Raw genomic sequence first — 24741 nt, 5'->3', positions numbered from 1 at the left:
CAGCTCTCCAATAGTTTAGAAATTCCTGGGTGGAATTTAGAAGCTCCTAGGTTGTGGTATGCAACCCATGCATGGGGCTGTGTCACCTGCACACCTTTCATCTCGTGGGCCAATCAGGCTGGCTGGTCTGGTGGAATGGGTGCCCATTTGGTCCCCTCTCTCTCCCGCTGTGCCCCCGTTGGAGTTGGGTAATTGGTGAAGATAACAAACTTCTCAAAGGGTGCAGGACTGAGGGCATCTGCAAAACAATCAAGTGCTGTCGTAGGGTGTGGGGGCCATGCATCAGGTACTGCAGCAGGTTCTGGAACGTGACCTTGACAGACCAAGTCCTGCCTTCATGGGCTTATGGCTCATGAGAAGGTCAGCCAAAAACCAGAAAACAAAAGATTAAATTAAATGGGGGAAGGGAAGGAGGAAAAAAAATAGATACAAATAGGGAGGGAGGGAGGCAAACCACAAGAGACTATTAAATACAGAAAACAAACTAACGGTGGATGGGGAGGTGGGGGAGAGGGAAAATGGGTGATGGGCATTGAGGAGGGCACTTGTTGGAATGAGCAGTGGGTGTTGTATGGAAGCCAATTTGATAATAAATTATATTCATAAAAAAATTAAAAAAGTAAATTATCGTTCTAAACTGTGTCTCCCTTTCTAGTCTGTCTCAGCACTTCATCTGACTCATTCACAACGGAGATCACAATCTGTAATTATTTTGTTTTCTTTTTACTCCCAGTTAGTGAGCATGGAGCTTGCCTAGCTCATTCACTGCTGTATCCCCAGATCCGCCGCAGGGCTTTGCACATCAGAAGTGCTCAGTAAACACAAAACAAGTGAACAGATGGCTAAACGACACTTGTGAAGTTTTTGCTTCAGGCCCAGAACTTAACCATCAGGCTCCTTCTTGGTTGCTGGCAGTGGTCAGTCACCACCCCCTGTAATAGAAATCGAAAAGAAAATCCATTTTGATAACCCTTCAGCTTTCATTTTATAAATGTGTGGGTTTCTTAAGGAGATCACTCTATCCCCGATTAAGTGGCCATGGCTTAATTAAAAAGGCTACTAGAGGATGTTTATCTTCTGGATTTGACACTTGGAGCACATGAAGTGTCGGAGGTTAGGGGTGCTCTGGAAACTGGGTTCCAGCCCTGGGTAATTGTTGAGTTGGTCTGGAGAGAGCTATGTGCCTCTGAGGGAAAAAACTCTTGGAGTGCCTGGGTGGCTCAGTTGGGTAAGCATCTGACTCTTGATTTTGGCTCAGGTCATGATCTCACGGTTTGTGGGTTCAATCCCTGAGTTGGGCTCTGCACTGATAGCACAGAGCCTGCTTGGGATTCTCTCTTTCCCTCTCTCTCTCTCCCCAGCCCTGGCTCATATGCACACTCTCTCTATTTCTCTCTCAAAAATAAACATTAAAAAAAAACCCGTCTTCTTATCCCCTCTCCTTCACCAGGATGGGCTTCTTGAGATAACAGGCTACCATTAACATGTTGCATTGACAAAATTGTTGAGCTCTAAGACTGGAATTGTAGCACCATGAAATTCTATAACTTGACATTATTGGGTAGCAGCATATATCTGTGTGGCTTGCAGTTTGGGTAACACGTGACAGGAGCTGCTATTTATTGTGTGCCTACTGTGTGTCAGGTCTCGTTCCTGCCTCCATATGCATATCATCTATGATCCTAGCAACAACCCTACCTGGTAGGCATTATTCATCTCATAGACAACATCCCAGAGCCTCTGCCCCTCATGGCATTTCCCAAACGCCCAGGTATAACACTGTGGCCTCTCAACACAAGAGAAGCCAGACTCAGGAAGGGCACAGACTATCCTGGGTAGCAGCTGTCCCCTCTCTTACACCCCAGCACATGTTACTGATTGATTGCAGCATTGTCCCATTTTGCTGTGCTGTGTACTGCTTCTCAATACAGCTCCAGGCAGAGAAAACCAGACGTTCCGGGTAGTAAATGAGTTGTAACCTATTTGCCAAGCATGCTTTCAGTGATATGTGTAAAGGGTTTTGCCCCAGAAATTAGAATCCTGGATTCAGAGTGTTACACCCTAGCCACGTTACTTTGAACAAATTGTTTATCTCCCCTGACTTCAGTTTATTTATCCTAGAATGGAAATTATCCTTTGCTGTACTTGCCTCAAAAAGTCACCTTGTAAATATTAAGCAGTGAATTGGCTTCACTGACACCACAGTGCTGCTTTTAATTGTAACTAGATGATGAATCATAAGGGTCAGGTCCCTATACCAACATGAAGCATTCTCAAAATGGCACGTGGCTCTCCCCTTTTTTTCAAGGCTCCCCTCAAAGCCCCTGAATAGAGTATCTGACCCCCTAAAAATCACCTGGTGAGTTTGTTAATGCAGATTCTTGAGCACCATCCCAGATGGCTGATTTGGTATCCTGGTTCCTGGCCTTCATCTCTAAATCATTCCACTGCTCAGATGGAATAATATGTAAGATCTAGAACTCCATTTCTCTGGATAGAACTATGTGCACCTGTGGGGTTCTAAAGATCTAGGCGGCTGGCTATGGAACAAGAGGCCCTAGTCCCCTCCCAATATCTTTGGCCTATGCAAACACCTTCTTCTCTGAGAAGACCTCTCCAACCCCCACCGACGCTAAACTAATTATTCCTCACTGTGCTTGCAGAGTCTTCTAAGCCATGTTTTGAGCACCCACTGTGTACCAGGCACTCTGCTAAGCTCTAAAATGCGTTACCATATTTACTCCTCTCCCTTTGAGAGTAGAAGCTAATATCATCACTCCCACCTTAAGAGTTGAGAAGAGGTAACTCAGAAAAGTGAAGTGACCTTCCTAGGATGTTTGGATTTTTCTACATTCTAGTTAATTCCTTCAGGGTCTGTCCCTCCTGAAAGAATGTGAGTTAAGGAACTCACTCTCTGCTGCTGCTGGTCTTTGCAGTCCCAGAAGCAAAAGCAGGGCCAGGCTCATGATAGATGTTCAACAAATCTTCCTTGAACTGATTTGAAGAAATACTAGGACAATTGTAGTAAGACAGACAAGGATGGCTCTGGTTGCTTTCCACTTGCTGTCTTTCCTGCTCAGGGTATGATAGAGGAGGAGGAAGAGGTGGGCTTCTTTAGGGATTGAAGACCAACATGTCTCTGGATTCCATGGGAACTTCATGCCAGTGATTCTGGTCCTTTGGTAAGTTTCTGCCAAGTTATGATCAGGAGACTTAAAAAGTCATACCATAGGGACTCAAGTGATACTTGCCTGGTTGGTTGAGCTGGAATGCAGAAGTGAGGTGAATGTATCCCTGATGAGCTCTATTATGGTTTGTAGATGGAGTTTCTTTTCTTTTTGTAAAGAAGAAAATATATTTTCCACATCTAACCTGGCAGATGGTCATAAGTTCATTGCAAATACAGTTTTCTTCAGTTCCAGTAATGATTTTTCTTGGTGTTGATGGCTATAAAACAGGAAGATTGGAGATGATGTCTAAGATTTGTTCCAGCATTCTGGTTCTGTGATTATATCAGGATCCTGGACGAAGTTTAGAACTTTAAATTTAAATTACCCAAGTACAAAGCACCTCTAGAAATGAAATATCTTCAAGTGTATTAGATTTCCTTTCCGGTCTAGCGTCTTCTTCCAAGTTAGTCAGAATCTGAACTTTATATCTAAATATCTAAGCCTTAATATATAAAGACATTTAGGAAAAAAGGAAATACAAAAAAAAAAAAATTGTAGCAGCAGGAATCAGAATAATGTAAGCCAATTACCTTAGAGTTTGAAGCTTCTCCATGATTTCTTAAGCTTTCTTAGAATTGTTCATTTACATAGGTTGGTTAAAGGTTTTCGGGAAACACGGTAGAAATGGCAAGGGTTGCATGTGCCATTCGATTGATTGCTTTTTTTCTTCCCTTAATCAAAGCCATAATCCCTGTTTGCATTTGAACCTTGTCTATCGTTTGTTTTGCAGCGAAAACGCAAGCAGAGCACCCAGGATGAGGATGCCGTTAGCCTTTGCAGTCTCGACATAAGCGTAAGTACAGCGCTTCCTGTTTCCTCTGCCGTGAGAACACGTCTCAGCTCTGAATCTGTTTGTCAACATGCTGTGTGCCATAAGTGGGCTTCCAGGATCCGACAATGGAAGTTGTGAAGTGGGGAAAACTCTTTTTGACATTTCACTTGACTGGAGAAAGCTGCGTGGCCGACTTAAGCTCCCAAGCCAAGCTCTTCATTGCTCGTGTTTTGTTTTTGTTTTTGTTTTTCTCATGAAATGAAGTATGAAATCAGTGCATCTGAGTAGAGTCTAGATAAATGCCACCGTGCTGTTTTAGAGGCTGGTTCCAGAAGATGGTCAGATGTTTGTCTCCCTTACAGGGAAGTTAGTGAGTTGGTCAGGCAGCCGGTGCCCAAAGGCTGGGAGAAGTCTCCAGCAGCTGGCAGAGTGAGTGACTTTGGATTTAACAGATCTTCGTTTGACTCCAGATTCTACATTTACCATTTATGTGACACCTTTCCTTGCCTCTGTTTTCTCATCTGGAAAATAGGGATGAAAAGACGTCACCTAACAGGATTGTTGTGGGGATCAAATAAAACAACAAAAGTGAGACTACCAAGCACACTTCCTGGGACATACTAGGCACCCACTAAATGTGAGCCTTCTATTTTTCTTTAAAAGCAGAAGTTTGCAAAAGATATTTAATGACATGTTAGTCGAGTGCTGGTGATGAGAGAGGCAAAGAACTTTCTTGAATTTTTCAGGCTGTGTCCTCGGTGCTTAATTTCAGCAGCTTTCTTTGCATGGCTTCTTTGTCTCCCCAGTGACACAACTGGGAAGCCAACATGGGCCTCCAATGCACTTATTATCAAAGGGCTGGGGGTGGATATTCAGGCCCTCCTGGGATCCCTGTGTCCATCCATCATCTGTACTTCCTTGGAGTCTGGTCATTGTGCATGGTGGATCCATCCAGCTTCGGGCCCTGGTCTTCTCCTCTGTGGAAACCACAGAAGCCATCGTTATGAGATGAGAAGGCTTCTGTGCTAATAATTAAGAACCGGGTCATGATCCTGGCTCTGCCTATAACTAGCAGTGCAACCTTGGGCAAGTTGAATCTCCTCTCTGGGCCTCAGTTTCCTCATTTGTTAAAAAAAAAAAGTTTGAGATCAAGTCCTCTGAAACTATTGTGAATATTTGGAACTTTGTTGAACATGGATTATTGGGTTCTCGTATGACAGCATTTCGTTAAATGTTCTTCCAGTATAAACAATGCTCTTCCAGTTATTTTTAAATGTTTTTATTTATTTATTTTCAGAGAAACAGAGAGAGGGCACAAGCAGGGGAGGGGCAGAGAGAGAATCCCAAGCAAGCTCTGAACTGACAGCACAGAGCCTGACTTGGGGCTTGATCTCACGAACCATGAGATCATGACCTGAGCTGAAATCCAGAGTCTGTTGCTTAACTGACTGAGCCATCCAGGCATCTCTAATTATTGCAGAGTTTTCTGTGATGCAGATAGCCATGATGGAATGATCCTGAGCTGGTGTCTACTTAATGTACTTGGACATCTTTATTTCACCATATGGTGTTTGTTCCAGTCTTTAGACCATCAGATTGATGGAGTTGGACCAGTTTACTAGGATACCATGGTAACAGGACAAAAAGATGATGTTCTTCTGGGTTTTACTTTACTCACTGAATGTTTTATTATTGACAGGTGAAGTCAATGAAACTCTTAGTAGCAGTAAGGTTTTTGTTGTTTGAATGTTTTTAATTTTGTGGGAATTATTAGAATCATTGACTTTTAGAATTGAAAGAACCTTAGCCACCATCTAGTTCTGTCCTCTCACTTTGAAAATGAACAGTAGAAGCCCAGGGAGATGTAGTGATTTAAGGTAAGACTTTAGTCGTTTCTACAATTATACTTCATCATACATATTTCTTCAACTACATTATACTATATTTATTTTTCAGGAAAACATGTCTCTAGAAGTTTTTAAAGTAAAAAACCACTAAACTCTCTTATATGAAAAGATTATTTATGAGTTGTGATTTGATTTTTGTCTTGATTGGCATCAATGACCTTGCCTTCTCATGAAGGTCACTTAAGTCTCATATAATGAATGATCCAACCTCTTTTCTCTTGGTGCGGCTACAAAAGACATTTCTCTCCACACCCCCCCTCTTTTAATCATCTCATAACATGTTTTGTTATAATAAAGAGACTTTTATAGAAATCTAGCTTTATGCTTAGGGATATGCTATGGCCAAATTCCTTTCTAATTTGCCTGGCATTTTTTCCTGAATCTTGGCAGATTCTAGAACCTGGGACAAGTTTCCTACAGATATTATCACATAGTATTATAATAAATGTAAAAGTTAGAAAGACCCTACAAATCTCCTAGACTCTTAGAAGCTGTTAGAAGACATGAAAACTGGTGTGTTCTAGGTTTACTGACAATCCCAGTCATATGGAAATGATAAGATGTGTGACAGGTCAAGACGAGGCCTTGGGAGAAGTGGTACTGATTTTCCATGCCTTCTACCTAATAGCCATTCAGCAGACATATTTTGAACTGAATAAGTAGGAGGTGCAGTCACTCACATTATTTTCCATAAAAGGCAATAATGTCTAAATAAATAGATGAGTCCAATAAATTAAGTGTTCTAATAAATAAATGGCCTTTGCGGGTCACTCGAAGATGCTTTAAAATGGCAATAGCTCAGTAATTGCAGTCCCTTAACTAACCAGCAGCATTACTGAAGAGTTGCTTGAAACTGTTTCTATGTGTAGTGGAAAGTATCTAAAAAGAAGGTGGGTTCTGATGGATGACTCATATGAGAGGATGTGAGGGTTTGGGAAAATAATACTAGTAACTCTCAATTTTGATTCCATTTAATAAGTGGAAAGATAGTCATCAGATGTGTAGCTTCAATAAGAAGTTACTAGATGAGGGGATGGGGTCCTTTGGGGATCATGGTCAAATTTCCATTGCGTTGCAGCTCAGTGCTGCATATACATTGAGCTCTTGGTTTTTACTTATTGTTTGATTGGTTTTTAAAAGCAAAAAAAAAACAGTGAACCCTAATGTGTGTGTAGAATTTAACATACATACCCCTTTTAAAGAACTATATCTGTGGCATAGAGTAGGCAGATATTAACACAGAGGAAATCTTCCCCCTTTGATTAAAAAATATGTATAGGGGGGCGCCTGGGTGGCTCAGTCGGTTAAGCATCCGACTTCAGCTCAGGTCATGATCTCGCGGTCCGTGAGTTCGAGCCCCACGTCGGGCTCTGGGCTGATGGCTCAGAGCCTGGAGCCTGCTTCCGATTCTGTGTCTCCTTCTCTCTCTGCCCCTCCCCCGTTCATGCTCTGTCTCTCTCTCTGTCTCAAAAATAAATAAACGTTAAAAAAAAAATTAAAAAAAAAATATGTATAGGGCCCCTCAGGGTGTCTGAGTGATGATAACCCCAAACATTCCCACTGACATCTTGCTTCAGTTTAAAGCCTCAGATGACGATTCTGATAGGTGACTGGAAAGGAGTTTTTCCTCCTAACCTCCTATTGAACTTGGGCTTACAGACCAAATAGGAGTGTATAAGCTAAGAAAAAAGCTTATTTTTTCAGATAAGAATCTTCCATTATTTGGGGGATCATGGACTCTTTTGGGAATCTGGACTCAAGAAAATGTTACAAGATTGACATGTGATTTCATGGGCCCAGTGGAGCTCAGCCAAGACCCCATTTTAGAGTTCCTCTTAAAAAGGGAATTGGAAGGGTCTTAAGGTATGGTGATGTATCTCCAAAGAATTATTCTCCCACCCTCCACCCCCAGCACTTGGTGGAAAATGAATTGTGATGGAATGCCTATGCTAGTTGACGCTATAATTGTTCTCTAATTTTTCCCACCGCTTTATCCGAGCCAGTGGCTGAGCCCCCAGCTTCCTGGCAGGATGGAACACAAACTATTCCAGAAAAAAAAGGAAAAAAAAGAAAAAAGGCAACCTATGCTTTTGAGAACAAACTGCAGAGTGGAGAGTGCTCCTAGCAGCCGCCTACAAATCTCCTCTCACGTCAGAGGATACGAGTGGGATGGTTTCAGGGACATTGCTTCCCCCACAGCACTTTTCTGGTTTAACTTCTAACGGGAGAGAGATGCCTGAGTGAAGAGCCAGTGTTCATGATGCCCTAGGAGAGGCCCTTGGTGGAAGAACCAGGTGAGCCCCTGATGGAGGGCACCGCCTAGCACCAAGCATCCTTTCTCAAAAAATAAATGAGTTCTGGGGCAGGCATGAAAATAGTTTCCAGTGATAAAAACAATGTAAAAGATGAAAAGGAATGAATACATGTTCTTTGTAGAAAATTTGGACAATGTGAATAAGACAAGTCATTAATAATCCCACCTCAAGGCAGTAGCTACATTTTGATGCATTATCTTCTTGGCATTTTATGCACACACTTTAAAATGTTTCATTATGAATAGTGCAGACATACAAAATGGCATCAAAGATAATATAAAATGTAACCACTAATGCAACTGAGGAAATATGCCCTTAACAAAAAAGCGGAAAGTTCTTGCAAACCCCTTGCTCTGCTGATGTTTAATGTTTATTGTTGCCTTGCCTGTCTATAAACTTGCTACAATACGTGTATCCCTAAGTAGCATTATATTTAACTTTATATAAGCACAAATTTTAAAAATTGGGATCATAACACATATTAATTTATTCCTGAAGTTTTCATTTACTACATTGAGATCATGTCACCACATCCAAAAATGTTCCTTAAGAACATTATTTTTAAAAAAAAAAAATTTTTAACGTTTATTTATTTTTGAGACAGAGAGAGACAGAGCATGAACAGGGGAGGGGCAGAGAGAGAGAGGGAGACACAGAATCCGAAACAGGCTCCAGGCTCTGAGCTGTCAGCACAGAGCCCGATGCGAGGCTCAAACCCACGGACCGTGAGATCATGACCTGAGCCGAAGTCGGACGCTTAACCGATCAAGCCACCCAGGCGCCCCAAGAACATTATTTTTAATAACTATATAGTACTTTGTTAGATGAATGCACCAGTTGTTTTTAGCCAATCCTTTATTGGATATTTAGGTAAATTATAATTTTTTACTATTATAAATAACATTGACAGGCATTTAAGAGTATCTGTGTAATCTTTTATCGGTAGGATAAAATGGATAAAATACGAAATTCCTAGCTAACAGAGTATAAATATTTTTAAACCCATGAGCAGGTTTGTACCCCTTCTAGCAGTGAGAGGTAGAAATGCAGTTCAGGGCAGTTGACTCTCATTCAGAAACTCAGAACAGGGATTGTTCTCATGTTTCTCTGGCCCATTTCTTTCAACTGTATTGCTGGTCTCTTGCTAAGTATGTGACTTTATATGGGGCATTTGCTTATACCTCGTCTTTGGGAAGAGTCCCTCCTGCTGCCCCTGGCAGGGCCCAGGCCCCTCTTGTGACTGGCGGGGATGAGACCAGTACAGGTAGAGCTAGTGTTGGGGGGCATCCTTTCCCTGCTGAAGGGGCTTCCCTATGGGAGCAGGTGGCTGAACCATGAGTGGGGATGGGATAAGATCCACTGAATCCACACAACCACCCTGTCACCATAGGTGTTATCATACCCTTTTGAAGATGAGGAAACTGAGTCTCAGAGAGATAAACAATTTGCTCAAAGTCCTAGCTTATTGTAGATTCAAGCCCAGGATGGTCGGATTCCACAGCTTCCCCACACGGCCTCCAGGCCAGGAAGAAGGTGAAATCATTAGGCTCCATGGCTTCTGGTAGTAGATGATGTACAGGACATTCAGCTCCTCTTATTGGCAAACCTTGGAGGTTTATGACATTTTTGTTACCTGTGCTTTCTGATTATTTACCCTGTTATATGGATATAGAAGGGGGAAAGAACTTTCCTGCCTCGATGAACCTAAATGATGTTTCATTGCTAGGATATGTTAAAGCAAATGTTGAATAGCAGCAGGGATTACTTTATCTCTGCTCAGCACAGTCCAGATAATTTAAAAAGATACCATTTCTGTGGTTTTGTTTCTCTTGGTCTATTCTGGAACTTGCTAACTGGGGAGAGTGATTAGCCTTGCCCTGGCCAGCATGGGGCCTTGATGAATAATGGGAGCGTGTAATAAGGCTTTGACCACCCAGGAGACCAAGCCTGGTCTTCACTGGCATGTGCTTATATTTAACCTGTTGGCATTTTATCTGTTTTGGATTTATGATCTGCTGTTGCTGCCTGTGAAATTTCTTGGGCCTAACATAATGGAGACCCTATGTTGTGTTCAAGGTGGTTCTGATGCTGCCATGTCTAATGGCAAATTTGCTCATTATTGACACTGGACACATTCCATCTAGCCTTTGGCCGAATTGACTAGGTGGTGGGTTGTAATCATCAGTGTGATCTTTACTCTTTGACCTCCCTCTTGAAACGCACCGTGACGATGAAATTCTAAGGAGCTTCAGGAGACACCTTCAGAAGGTAATGATGTAACCAAGTGTCAATCATCATTTACCACTGCCTTCAAAGTGACACTGATGGGGCCCGTGTTAGATGAGACTTCTCATGCTCTGAGAATACCTATTTGTTTGAATTTGTCATCAGAATCACACACTTTGGGAGCTTAGAGACTGAACACTGCTCTATACTTCAGTTTCCTCACATGGAAACTGAAATCAAAACAGTGCCCTTAGGGTAGTAAGGATTGAAAGGAGTTAGTTCATGTAAAGCACTTAGGACCTAGCCCATAGTAAGTACAAAAATACTAGCTATTATTCTGTTAATTTCATAATATAAAACTGACTTTATGGTTAAATTTAAGGTTAAATTATGGTTATATTTTTTTTGTTGGGACAAGCATTCCATAAACCAAACTGATCATGATTTTTTTTTTAAATACCAGTAGATGAAGAGTCATATACAAGGAGTTTTATTTCAGCATTTTAAAAATAATAGCCCAAAGCTGGAAACAGCATGAATACCCAAATTCTATAGAGACTTGTACATATATTATAAAATATAAATGTAAAACACAATGACAGAGCACACAAAATATAAATTTGTATATTTGTCTCTGTAGAGGAATAAACATCGAAGAATATGCACTGCGTTGTGGGTAGTGGTTATTTGGGAGATTGGAATTATGTGAAGAAGAGATTGAATTCTAGGGTTCTTAACCTTTGACATCTTGTGAAACCTGTGAACACCCCTTCCCCACAGAAGACCATCAATGTGGGCCTAAAATCAAATATGTAAGATTACAACAAAATCCAGTTATATTGAAATACAGTTAGAAAAATATTTAAATTATAAATTGGTGGTAAGAATTACACATAAGCTTCTTAAAGCTTTAAGTAACAAGATCTGGCAGACAAGTCTAATAACTAATACACCTTCTATGAGATGATAAGAGTAAGTGGTATTTTGAAATACCTACACCAACCACTTTGTAGTTTGAAAATACAGTGATTTCTATGATGACAGTGTCACAGGTCTGCTAATGCTTCTGTGATCTGCGGTCTTCATTCAAACTGGAAGAAAATGTTAAATTTCAGACTAACGATGTATTTTTTTCCGTCCAAGTTCACAGATGTCCTAAATTTTATCCATGCACTCCCTGGGGGTCTGAGGATTCTAAATTAGGAGTCCTTGGTTAAGATGCTCCATCTGTTATGATAGCCTTTTACATTTTATTACCTTTGTAATTCAAATGACTGAAATAAAAAAATATAACTAATTTTGACATGTCGGTATGTGAAATTATTAGTGTTTTAAAGAAGAGAATGTAAAATGTTGTATAAAAGTAAGGGGCTGGGGAGTTGCCTGGATGGCTCAGTCAGTTAAGTGTCCATCTCAATCTCAGCTCAGGTCTTGATCTCAGGGTCATAGGTTTGAGCCCCGTATTGGGCTCCATGCTGGGCATGGAGCCTACTTTTAAAAAATAATAAAAAAAAAATAATAAGGGGCTGGGATAATGATGATAATGTTTTTAGGAAAACCTTTCAATAACCATTAAATCAATTTTCAACACTTGGATTTAGATTTTTCTCTGATATCACCTTAGCTTTTTGAAATAGGTTGAGTCACCCTAATATTTTAGTACATCTTTTCTGTTTCTTTTATTAGAAAAAAATAATTTTAGGGTATAAAAATGTTTTTATTTGTTAGAAATTAATTCTGAAGTATTTAGGGATAGAACGTCATGATATCTGTAATTTACTTTGGACCTCTTTAGCATAAAATATAAAGTGAATATTTAAATTTTTTTTCACATTTATTTATTTTTGAGATACAGAGAGAGACAGAGTGTGAGCAGGGGAGGGGCAGAGAGAGAGGGAGTCACAGGATCAGAAGCAGGCTCCAGGCTCCAAGCTGTTAGCACAGAGCCTGATGCGGGTCACGAACCCATGAACCGCGAGATCATGAACTGAGCCAAAGTCGGACGCTTAACCGACTGAGCCACCCAGGCGCCCCTGTAAAGTGAATATTTTAAAGAAAAAAAACAATTTTGTTTTTATTATGCAAGTAACACTGCACACATTTTCATCATTTAAAAAAAAAAAAAAATCAGGGGCACCTGGATGGCTCAGTCGGTTAAGCGTCTGACTCTTGGTTTCTGCTCAGGTCATGATCACGTGGTTCGTGAGATCAAGCTCCATGTCAGGCTCTGCGTTAACAGCACAGAGCCTGCTTGGGATTCTCTTTCTCCCTCTCTCTCTGCCCCTCCCCCGCTCACACATGCACATGCTGTCTTTCTCAAAATACATAAATAAATTTAAAAAAAAAAAACCCACAAACAACAGCAATAGAGCTAACAGCCCCTTGGCCATGCTCCGAGTCCACGTATCTCCCCAGGTATAATCCTGGCTATCAGTTTAGTCTCCTTCCGGGTATTTAGACCTAGTTAGACATATAGGTATAAAAATTAGCTTGTGGTGGATTTTTGCAGATATAAGTGTTGTTATTTTTTATTTTACTTTGCAACTTGCTTTTTTTTCCCCCTTTTAAATAGTCTTTATTGGGGCACCTGGGTGGCTCAGTCGGTTAAGCGTCCGACTTCGGCTTAGGTCATGATCTTGCGGTCCGTGAGTTCGAGCCCTGCGTCGGGGTCCGTGCTGACAGCTCAGAGCCTGGAGCCTGCTTCAGATTCTGTGTCCCCCTCTCCCTCTGCCCCTCCCCTGGTCATGCTCTGTCTCTCTCTGTCAAAAATAAAATAAACATTAAAAAAATAGTCTTTATTATTTAGAACAGTTTTAGATTCACAGCAAAATTGAGGAGAGGGTACAGAGAGCTTCTCTATACCCGGTGACCCTACACATGCAGAGCCCCCTCCTCCATTATCATCAACATCTTCCACCAGAGTGGTACCTTTGTTGTAATCAATGAACCTACACTGACACACAATTATTACCTGAAGTCCGTAGTTTACATTAGACTTCTCTCAATGTTGTACATTCTGTAGCTTTTGACAAATGTATAATGACAAATATCCACCGTTTTGGTACCTTACAAAATAGTTTCACTGGGGCACCTGGGTGGCTCATCAGTTGAGCATCTGACTTCGACTCAGGTCATGATCTCACCATTCATCAGTTCAAGCTCCGCATTGGGCTCTGTGCTGACAGCTCAGAGCTGGAGCCTGCTTCGGATTCTGTGTCTCCCCCTCTCTCTGCCCCTCCCTGATCACGCTCACTCTCTCTCTCTCTCTTTCTTGAAAACAAATAAACTTAAAAATTAAAATTAAAATTAAAAAAATAGTTTCACTGCCCTGAAAATCCTCTGTGCTCAGCCTATTCATCCCTCTCTCCCCCAACCCCTAGCAACCACTGGTCTTTTTTGCTGTCTCGACAGTTTTGCCTTTTCCAGAATGTCATACAGTATGTAGCCTTTTCAGACTGGCTTATTTCACTTAGTAATACGAATTTAAGCTTCCTCCATGTCTTTTTTGTGGCTTGAGAACTCACTTCTTTTTTATCACTGGAATTATATCTCATTGTATGGATGTACCACAGTTTATTTATTCATTAAGCAAGTGAAGGATATGTCTTATTATTTTAACTTCTGCTTATTAATGCATAAAACAAATAGGTCATAGTTTACTTTAATATGATTCTCCATTGAGGGGCACTTTTGATGTCCAATATTTTCCAGTTACAAAGACCATGTCATACTCCAGATCAAGCAGTAAGGTAAATGCAAAAAACTTCCTGTGGATCCTTGCTATTTTAATGGTAGTATGAATAATATTAAATTACTACTTTTGTGGTTTGGATTCTTGTGCTATTTTGTTCTGCTTCCATTCATGGACACCAAAGAAAAGCAAACAAATAAAAACCAAACTGTCACCAAATGCAGATTTGAATAGGCTATGAGAAATGGTGGAGGAAAGTTGTTTTGTCTCCATCGTGTGTGTCATTTAAGCAAAACTATATGCAACTTAAAATTTTTTTTAATGTTTATTTTTGAAAGAGAGAGAGTGATAGAGCGTGAGCGGGGGAGGGGCAGAGAGCGAGGGAGACACAGAATCTGAAGCAGGCTCCAGGCTCCGAGCTGTCAGCACAGAACCCCATGTGGGGCTCAAACTCACCAACTGTGAGATCATGACCTGAGCCAAAGTTGGATGCTTAACTGACTGAGCCACACAGGCACCCCAGCTTTTAAACTTACATATACAGAAACATATTCCTTCTGCATCATACATGGTTAAAAGGAAGGAAGGAAGGAAGGAAGGAAGGAAGGAAGGAAGGAAAGAAGGAAAGAAAGAAGGAAGGAAGGAAAGAAGAAGAAACTGTAGTTGTGAATTCAAAGAGTAAATCTGATACATTGGCAAAGTTTACATCTCAACTGCCTTTAAAATTTTGCAATTTATCAGTAACTCTATTTTGACTGAGATTATTTGCGGTAAGAAGTCACTAGAAAATAATTGTTCATAAATACTTTTGCATATGATTTTTTCCCTAAAATGTAGCTGAGGTCTGTCCACCTAAAAATTATGTAAATAATCTTGGTTAGGAAGTTCCATCCAGGCTTCCGTTCCCAGCTAATTGAGTTTTTCCCCAAATGACTTACATAATTGCATCAAGTTTCCTCTTTGATCTGGTTATATATTCCAGGTTTTAATAGCAGAAGCTGTTTTTCTTTCTTCTTATTTTCTCAGTTGTTTCTGATGCTCCTTCTCTGTGAAGAAAAGGTGATATATTGACTTTTTCCCTTGACATTTACTGTGCATAAAATTTTTACATCACCTGATTGATACTTACATTCTTGTGTAACTTATGAAAAATGCCAAAAGAATGAAGTGGCCAGAAGAAACCTCGTGGTTTGTGTGTCTTCCTCCACCCTACTGTCTAACTCAACACTGCTATGTGTTGATCATTTTATGGAGAGAGTTGACCCCATATGAGTAGGTTCTTTCTCTGCAAACAACATTCATGGCTTGTATTGATGGTAAAGCATTTGAAACTGAACCATGGGATTATCTTCAGTCATCAGTGCAGCTTGGGGTTAACTTCTTAGGAATCCTGTGGGGAACTGAAGGGGTTTCTTGTGGTTCTTAACTGAACAGACTGACTTTTTCCTCTTATAGTTCTATAAATGAGATTTCTTTTACTCCCCATACACCTCAAAATACCAATTTACAAAATTGGAATCTTCTACTCAACCCTAAAATCAATACATCTGAACTATTTTCTTTGTCTTTATTTGGCAGAGGAAAATGAAGCATTTGCTGTCCAGATCTATATAAATTCTATCAAGGAAATATTTATTACTGTGGAATTAATGGGTTCACTTGTTCATTCTTTAGTGCATTCATTGAGTTATTCATGCACTAATTCAATCAACTGGTAGTTATTGAACTTTACCCTGTGTCAGGCACAAGGGCACTGCAGGAAGTAAGACTTATTAAGACTTTTTGTCAAGAGACAAGTGGGGTTGCTCTAGATTTTGTTACAAGTTAACCAAGCACAGTGGAGACACATTTTAGCTACACCTATTAGTTTTCTCCTTCTTTTAAGGGACTAATTCCAGACTGTTGGTTTTGAAAGAAAAAAAAGTTTTAATTGTTTACTGTTTGTTTATTTTTGAGAGAGAGAGACCGAGTGCAGGCAGGGGAGTGGCAGAGAGAGAGGGAGACACAGAATTAGAAGCAGGCTTCAGCCTCGGGGCTGTCAGCACAGAGCCCGATGTGGGGCTTGAACCCACAAACCACGAGATCATGACCTGAGCCAAAGTCACACACTTAACTGAGTGAGCCACCCAGGCGCCCCTGAAAGAAAGGAATTTTGCTGTGAATTCCACTGCTACTAACATTTTCCCCCCTTAGAGTATCCTTGAAATTGATTTACTTTCTTTTAGCTGGTCTATGCAAAGGTTCACATGGGGAAGTGCTTCACTTTATTTTATGCAAAAGCTGACCTTGAGAAATTATACTGTGTGGTGGGTGGGCTTTGCTTTGTGTCCTCACTGTTGGTGTATTTGGCTCTGGGAGCCTTGGGTGTCGGAGCAAGATCTCTAGAAGTTTAGACCTGGCAGTGACCTAAGAGATTATTTAGTTGAATACATTTCATTTTGTAGATATGAAAATTGAAGTTGAGACAAGTCAAGTGTCCTGCCCAAAATGACGAGGAAGAATGAGTATAAGTCTCTTGGGACTCATATTCGAGATTGTACCTTAAATCCAGGAGCATGCAGAAGTGGAGTTCTGGTTCTGGTGTTTTGAATTCTGGCCTCATCATTTCCTAGCTGTGTGACCTTGGGCAGCATATCCAACCTCTCTGTGTTATAGATGATAATTGAGTTGTGTAAGGATTCAGAAAGATAATGTAGTAGGGCTTTTGAACAGTAAGCACTTCATTACTGCTGATGTAAAATAATCCAGGAGCATGGGATGGGACATAGAAATATTGTCTATTTGAGGCACTACTCAATAGTCATCCTGGTGCCCAAGAAAGTGCCTGGTATGTATCCAGCCCTCAGAAAGATTTGTTGAGTGGATTGTTTTCAAATGTAAATTTAGGAACTCTCATAAAAGATAAGTAATACCAGGAAGGTGGAAATAAAGATGATGTTTATGTGTTGCTTAAAACAAGAGGGAGTTCTGTGCCTTTTTAGGGGGATCAAGTTTGATTTTAAATGAATTATTATTTGTAAATAATAATTAATAGAAGTATTTAACAAAATGTCTCAGCTGTTGATTTCATTCTGCAGAGTTTGACTCAGATCTAAGCATCACCAACGAGGGGTAACTGGCTGATAGCACCTCTTTGAGCTCTGCTTTGCAATAGAGCCAGAACCAGACCATTATCACCTCCAGCAGGACCACCTTTATCAGGCTTCCAAGTCTCTACAGTGGCTGGATGGGTGCAGAAGCCTCCCACTGGGTCTCCTTGCTTCTTCCCTTGACCCTCTGTTGTCTACTCTCAGAGAGTTTCCCTTAAGCCTAAGTTACACACTGTCTCCCTCCTCACTCAGTGGCATCACTACACCCTCCTAGTGACCCTAGAGGCCAAGCAGTATCAGCTCATGAGGCTTCTTCTGGACCCCATCACCTACCACTCTCCCTTCTCCTATGCTCTCACACCCTGGCCCTCTTTCTCTTCTACACTCACACCCCGGGGTCTTGGCAAAGCTGATTCTCTCTATGGAAAGTTCTTTTTGATACCTATGTGGCATACTTCCTCATCTGCCTTCAGGTATCTGCCCAAATGTCCTTGGATGGGCTTTTTCTGTTGTCCCCCATGCCCCCCACCACCCCCTCAATCACTACCTACTCTTCCTACCTAACTTTATTTTTTTCTTCATAATATGTGTCATTACATGCCACATTATGTATTTTTTATTTATTAGTATGTGACTCTTCACACTAAAATACAATTTTTATCTCATTTTCTGCCTTATTCCTAACATCTGGGATCGTGTCTGGCACAGAGTGCATCCAATTAACATTTGCTGGATAACTGAATGAGTAGTCACTTCATTGTACATGTTTCTTGCTGCCTTTGGACGGTTCCTGTAAACATGACTTGGATTTATCTTGGCAACCTTTTGAGAATGTCTGTCTTCCTGTATGCACATTTTTGCGTTCTCTCATTTTGAAGAAAAGTGATAAGACAAGAAGGAAAAACCAAGACCTACCTACCTGAAGAGGCCTCGTGGTATCCAAAGCAAGATAAGTGAACATAGCGCCAGGGTTTTATGAGCTAATAAAATAAATGAGCCTGGAGATAAGAGGATATAAGCAATATGGAATGTACACATGGTTTGTGCAGATGTGGAATCGTTAATGCTGGTGCTTACACATCTACCTCTCTCGGGATAATGGTCAGAACGGAAATTTTCTGTTAAAATGAAAAACATTCCCCTTTTGAAGTCTCAATTCCTTTCCATTTGACTGGTATTTATTGAGTGCAGAGCACTGTTCCTCGTGCCCACCATGTGGTCAGAGGAGGAGAGAAGTTTATGAGGAGTTGTCACTGGACTCATCTGTGGTTGGGCCGCGTTAATGGAAAGGAGTGTATTCTAAGCCATGTAAAACCCACGGAGAACCAGTACATTATTTGTATCTCACCCTGGAATGTGTTCTGGAGATTGCATTGAAATGTGAGCGTGCCTTGCATTCCTGAGCATTCTCAGTACCGCAAAGAAAATAAGGGAGCTGCTTTGGAGAGACCCCAAGTGGGAAAGTGGTGCCAGGCACCTGTCATGCTGGTCACCACCTTTAGCCTCCCTGTACCTTGTGTCTGGCTTGTTTTACTTGGAGAAGGTAAATAAGGTTGTGGTTTAAAATGGCTTTTAGGGGCACCTGGGTGGCTCAGTCGGTTAAGCGTCCGACTTCGGCTTAGGTCATGATCTCATGGTCCATGAGTTCGAGCCCCGCGTCGGGCTCTGTGCTGACAGCTCAGAGCCTGGAGCCTGCTTCGGATTCTGTGTCTCCCTCTCTCTCTGACCCTCCCCTGTTCATGCTCTGTCTCTCTCTGTCTCAAAAATAAATAAACATTAAATTAAAAAAAATAATAATAAAATAAAATGGCTTTTATTGGGGCACCTGGGTGGCTCAGTTGGGTGAGCATCCCGACTTCAGCTCAGGTCATGAGCTCACGGCTGGTGAGTTCATGCTCCACATCGACCTCTGTGCTGACAGTTCAGAGCTGGAGCCTGCTTTGGATTCTGTGTCTCCCTCTCTCTCAGCCCCTCCCCCACTTGCTCTCTCTCTCTCTCTCTCTCTCTCTCAAAATTAAACATTAAAAAAAACTTTAAAAATGGCTTTTATTGATTATAAGCTTTATTTATTAAAAGGCTTTATTGATTATAAGACAGTGGGAAGACAAAATCAGAGATGCTGAATGGACCCTCCCTAAATGGACGTGATGATGTACCCAGTTTAATCATGCTAGCAATTTAAAAGAAAGATAGGGTTGTTTTTATTTGCAAATAACTCAAAAGGCAGATGACCCACCCACAGCTGACAGAGGCGACTGTGCTTTGAATGTGTCCACACTCACAGATTATACCTCACCAGCCACCTGTCCAGATATCATGAAAGCCACAGGAACTGACTAAATTCCATAGAGAAGAGAGAAAACATCTTAACATGGTTTTGTTTTCACAAACTTGAATATTATGTTTAGCTGAAAAATATTCGGCTTTGAAAAATTGTAAATTGTCTCCCTTTTCAGTCGATATTTCATGTTGATTTGCTTTCACATAGAAAAGGGGGTTTGCTTGTGCTTTTGTGTCTGAAGTGCCATACTGTGTTCTCTGCCACATGGCTGTCTTAAGTTTCGCCGTGTTCCTCGATGACGGTCTCTCTCCACAGTACAACCAGAAATTGAGGCTGAGATTTAATTTAAATTGTTGTCAGATTGCGGGAAAATGGCCTGCCATGTGCTTGCTGTCCCCGCGGGAAAGTGGAGGAGTGTCTGAAATGAGAAATGAGCCGGCTGCTGACGACGGTCATGAAGAATGTGTCTGAAAACAGGGACGGTATGAAGGGAGGGTTATCTCTGTGTGTTATATAATGAAGGACTTGATTGATGGGATCTGGAGAAACCATAGTAAGGGACAAAATTGCCATTGGGACCCTAGAGGTTTTGTTTAGTTTGGGAACTCACATTTGATGGAAGATCTCATGTTGCCTGAGTTGACATGTTGACATGTTACTATATTTTATGTGATGTGGTCTTGAGGAAGAAAGCATGCTTCTGAGAGGAGGGTATCAAATCATTTCCTTCTCTCCTAGAAAGGTCTATGTGAAGCAGTATTGATCATTGAAATAGTTTCCCAATATGCAAGTGACTCAGAAGACATTTCTAGATTCTCAGGTATTCAAAGACCTTACATGTATTTTTTAGTTCTTTTTCTCATTTATTCTTTTATTCATATTCATATTTATTGAGCATCTCTATGTTTGCACTGTGCTGATAGTAAGAGGATAAAATGGTAAACAAAGATGGGCAAGTTTCTGGTAGCTTACAGTCCAGTGGAGGAGGAAGATATTAATTAATAATTACAGTAACAAGACTATAATAACAAGTGGAAATAAAAGCTTTGAAAGTGGGAGTAGTATGTTGCTATGAGGGCATTTAATCAAGGACCTTAACCTATTCATGAAAGGTCAAGGAAGGTTTCTTTGAGGAAGTGAGATCTGAAAGAAGGGAGAGTGCTAACTAGGTTAAAGGGGAGAGTGAAAGAGTTGCAACATGGGAACAACATGTGCAAGGGTCCTGTGGTAGGATGGAGCATGCTGCTTTAAAGGCAAGTACATCTGATAGGTGGTAGATGGTAAGATTAGAGCAATTGGCAGAAACCAGACCATGCAGAGCCCCAAAGAACATGTTCAAGATTTCGATTGTTATCCTAAGAACAGTAGGGAGTCACTAGCGGAGAGAGGGGGAGGTTTAAGCAAGGGGGTGGTGTGTGTTTTGAGAAGATTCTTCCCATTGCTGAGTGGTGAATGCCTCAGAGGAAGCCAGGATTCATTGTAAGACTTAGCTGGTTACGGAGCAGGTGAGTTTGAGGAACATGTGCAGAAGTTTGTATCTTTCCTGCCTCATCTGGGACAGGTACTTCTCAGCGTAAATTAGAAGACTCAGGTTTTATTTTGACTTCTGTCATTGTGTAGCTATCTGACCTTGTACCTGTTGCCTCACCTCTCTGGGCCTCAGTTTCCACATGTATAAAGTAAAGCAGTCAGATTACATCCTTTCCACTTCCTAAATCGTTCCTAAATCCAGTTCCTAAATCCTAGATCCTAGATCTAAATTCCCCAGATCCATGATGTTTGGAGTACCATGGGTTCTTCAGGTAGATGATTAGAAGGTTTAACCAACATTAGATGTTGGTTAATAATGGGAGACGAGTATCTTAAGTTTGCTCATGTGACCACCTTGCTTCAAGTCCTTCTCTCCACCCCTTGGATGGTGGAAGAAGAAGACACAAGCATGCGTACTAAGGACACTAATGCGTACTTTTCCATTTCTCATTATGGCAAACTTAAGACTATTCTTTAATTAGGATGCTGTCTTAGCTCAGGCTGCTGTAACAAAATACCTTAGTCTGAGTGACTTAACAGAAATTTATTTCTTTTTAATTTTTTTTTTTACGTTTATTTATTTTTGAGACAGAGAGAGACAGAGCATGAACGGGGGAGGGGCAGAGAGAGAGGGAGACACAGAATCGGAAGCAGGCTCCAGGCTCTGAGCCATCAGCCCAGAGCCCGACGCGGGGCTCGAACTCACGGACCGCGAGATCGTGACCTGAGCTGAAGTCGGACGCTCAACCGACTGAGCCACCCAGGCGCCCCCAGAAATTTATTTCTTACCTTCCTGGAGGCTAGGAAATCTGGATCAGAATGCCAGCAGATATGGTTCCTGGTGAGAGCTCTCTTCCTGGCCACCATCTCACCTTCTATCTGTGTCCTCAGATGCCAAGAAGAGAGAGCTCCGGTCTCCTTTCCCTTTCTTGTAAGGACACTAATCCCATTGTAGGGGCCCCAGCCTCATGACCTCATCTAAACCCAATTGCCTCCCAAAGGCCCCACCTCCAAATACCATTTCAATGAGGGTTGAGGCTTCAACATATGAATTTTAGGGCGACACAAACATTCAGTTCATAACAGATGCCTTTTTGAAACACACAAGATGTGATTCATTAGAACAGAACAAAACCCTTCATATAAGTAGGAGAGAAAGCAGAGATTCTAATGGAGCAGCCCATGAACACAGCCCAAATGGAGTGGAAAAAAGCAAGAGGAGTTTTTGCTGAGCGGGTTCATTTGACTCTTAGGTCCTATGATTTTGGAATCCTGTGTCAGCAGTTGTAACAGACGTGCTCAGCTACAACCACAAACATTTTCCAATGGAGGAGGTCGATAACATTTTCATTGACAAATCTAATGAGAGGGCCAAAGGAAAGACAGGAGGTGTCATTTGCTGCTCAGCCGCGGTCAGCTGCCCTCAGCAACCTCATCCTGTGTGTCTTTAAATGAATGCTCATTGCCACAGAGATCCCCGGAGGGCGGCACAACTTAACCTCAGCCCCACAGAGGACACCGATTCAAACAAAGCAGCACTGTTGACCTTCCGGCTGCAAGGGGACTGCTTTCTTCGAGCCATGTCACCCAGTGAAATAATCCTCATAAAAGCTTTTTGTTTGGACATTGGAACAAGAGCCAGGATTTGGGAAGGGGTATTTCCCCAACCTCTGAAAAAGTGGTTTGATGTTGGCTCGACAGTAGCTGTTCCGTGGATCTGGGTTCAAAGTGGGCACAGAGGATTTGTGGAGTAGGGGGTTTCTTGGGTGGTGCTTCGGTCACTCTGGGGGTTTCTGTTGTATCCCTCGCACTTAGAGAAGGACAGACTGCCTCCAATCCCTATTCCAGTCCCCCTTCCTATGCTCTGTAAATTCCTTGTGAAGTCCCGAGAGGTGGATGGGCAAGGAGGGTCAGGGAGTCACAGTTCCTTTTGCTCCCCCATTTCAAGCTGTGGATAAGAATCTGTGTTTTTGACTCTGTATCAGATTGGCCAGAGGCCATTTTTTTTAGCACACTCTGTCACTGTGTGTGGGTTTGGGGGGGGCCCCTTGAGAACTGTCATAGGCCAAGGGAAGTGAGCTGCAGCTTTTTAGATTGGAGACATTCAGGAGAGAAAGAGTAAAAAATAAAAGAGCAAAAGCTGGGGTAGAAGTTTTTAGAGGACCCTCCGAAGAGAAAGAGGAGGAAAAGTCTGACTGAGGCACATTCTTCAGTTTGGGGGAGAGAGGGGGTACTGCCTGGCAGGAGCTTCTGGGCCAAGCACAGGACTTGGTGGTGGTGGACTGTGTTCTTCGCTCCCTGCAGGGCTCTTCTGAGGGCCCAAAAAGTCTAGGCCTCGCCAGCCACACCTTTTAGCCCCTTGGTGTCACAAGCATATGCTCCCTTCAAGAAGTGGGTGACCCATAGCCCCCTCTGCAAATGCATCAAGAAACGAAAGCCCAGGTCTGGAGCTCCTGCTCAACCCTGTCCTGGTTTTAGGTTCCTTGCTTTCCTGCTAGGGAGAGGATTTCCTTTGCCATGTTTTCATGTGGGCAATCTAAGTTTTAAATCTTGAGTATCTGAGGAGTTCACCCTGGTGTTGTTCCAACCGTAGATGTCAGAATTGGGCCCCAGTGCCTTCCCAGTGGTTTTATAGGTCACCTGGGGCCATCCCATGACCTTTGCAAGGTGAGATGGGCTCTTGTGCCCACGCTCCCTCCAGAGTGTATGATCAAGGTTCCAGGCAGAAAGCACCAGCAGGGGATGGTCCTACTCCAGTACCGAGGGCTCACTTACTGAGGTGCATCATTCTGTGTACAGCAGCTCCTTTCACCTGCAGAACCAGCCTGCTGAGTAGTTATCATCAGGCCCATCTTACAGGAAACAGGGGCAAACGTGGTTTCTTTTCTCTGAGCTTCACTGACTTGCTCAGGGGTCTTTCCTGGCTGTGACCTCCTCTCCTCCCTGCAGCAGGGGGGTTTTATTGCTGCTTTGTCACCTTTCTCATCCCAAGCCCGGGGAGTGCTCATAAAGACGGATCTGTTCTTTAGCAGCTTCTTAGCAAGACAAACCATGGTGTTGCCCTCCCTTACACATGGCCATTGCCAGCTCAACAGGAAATGACCTTTGTGCATTTTTTCTTTTGCCTTACCCACTCACCCACCACCGTCTATTAGTCTGATTTTTAAACAACCTAAATCAGATCATGTTATACCCCTTGGTCAAACCTTCCAGTAATTTCCATGGGATCTGTAAATTTGGGTTGGGAAAAAAATTACATCTTTATTTTCACTAACTTCCAACCGAAAACTACATATCCTTTTGTTACAAATGTGAGCCAACAAACCACAGCAGTACCTGTGACTTTGCGACCAAAAGAATGCCCTGCTATTTTCTTGTTACCTTACACTGGCTGCATGGATCTCTAAATATCTTGTATGCCCACAATTACTGAAAATGGCAGTTGTTATTAGACCCACCACCAGATCTTGTTATTTAAATTTTTTTTAAGTTTATTTATTTATGAGAGAGAGAGACAGCATGAGTTGGGGAGGGGCAGAGAGAGAGGGAGACACAGAATCTGAAGGAGGCACCAGGCTCTGAGCTGTCAGCCCAAGAGCCTGATGCGGGGCTCAAACTCACAAGCTGTGAGATCATGACCTGAGCTGAAATCAAATGCTTAACTGACTGAGCCACCCAGGCACCCCAGATCTTGTTATTT

The 24741-nt window shown here is 42.0% G+C and overlaps 1 protein-coding gene across 7 annotated transcripts in view; it reads left to right on the top strand.

Moving 5' to 3' along the window:
• ARHGEF3 (Rho guanine nucleotide exchange factor 3) overlaps positions 1-24741 on the top strand; it is a 303954-nt gene that overhangs the window by 157132 nt on the left and 122081 nt on the right. For all 7 annotated transcript variants that reach the window (XR_013554188.2, XR_013554187.2, XM_078442940.2 and 4 more), the window contains one exon: positions 3961-4023. Coding sequence is in view for 5 of the 7 variants with exons in the window: in XM_078442940.2 (XP_078299066.1) it covers positions 3961-4023 (63 nt within the window). In the remaining 2 variants the exon portion in view is untranslated. The remainder of the gene's footprint in view (positions 1-3960; positions 4024-24741) is intronic.

Source organism: Panthera onca, chromosome A2 (genome assembly GCF_046562875.1).
Source record: "Panthera onca isolate mPanOnc1 chromosome A2, mPanOnc1 haplotype 2, whole genome shotgun sequence".
NCBI lineage: Eukaryota > Metazoa > Chordata > Mammalia > Carnivora > Felidae > Panthera > Panthera onca.
This window is presented reverse-complemented; position numbering and strand designations above follow the sequence as displayed.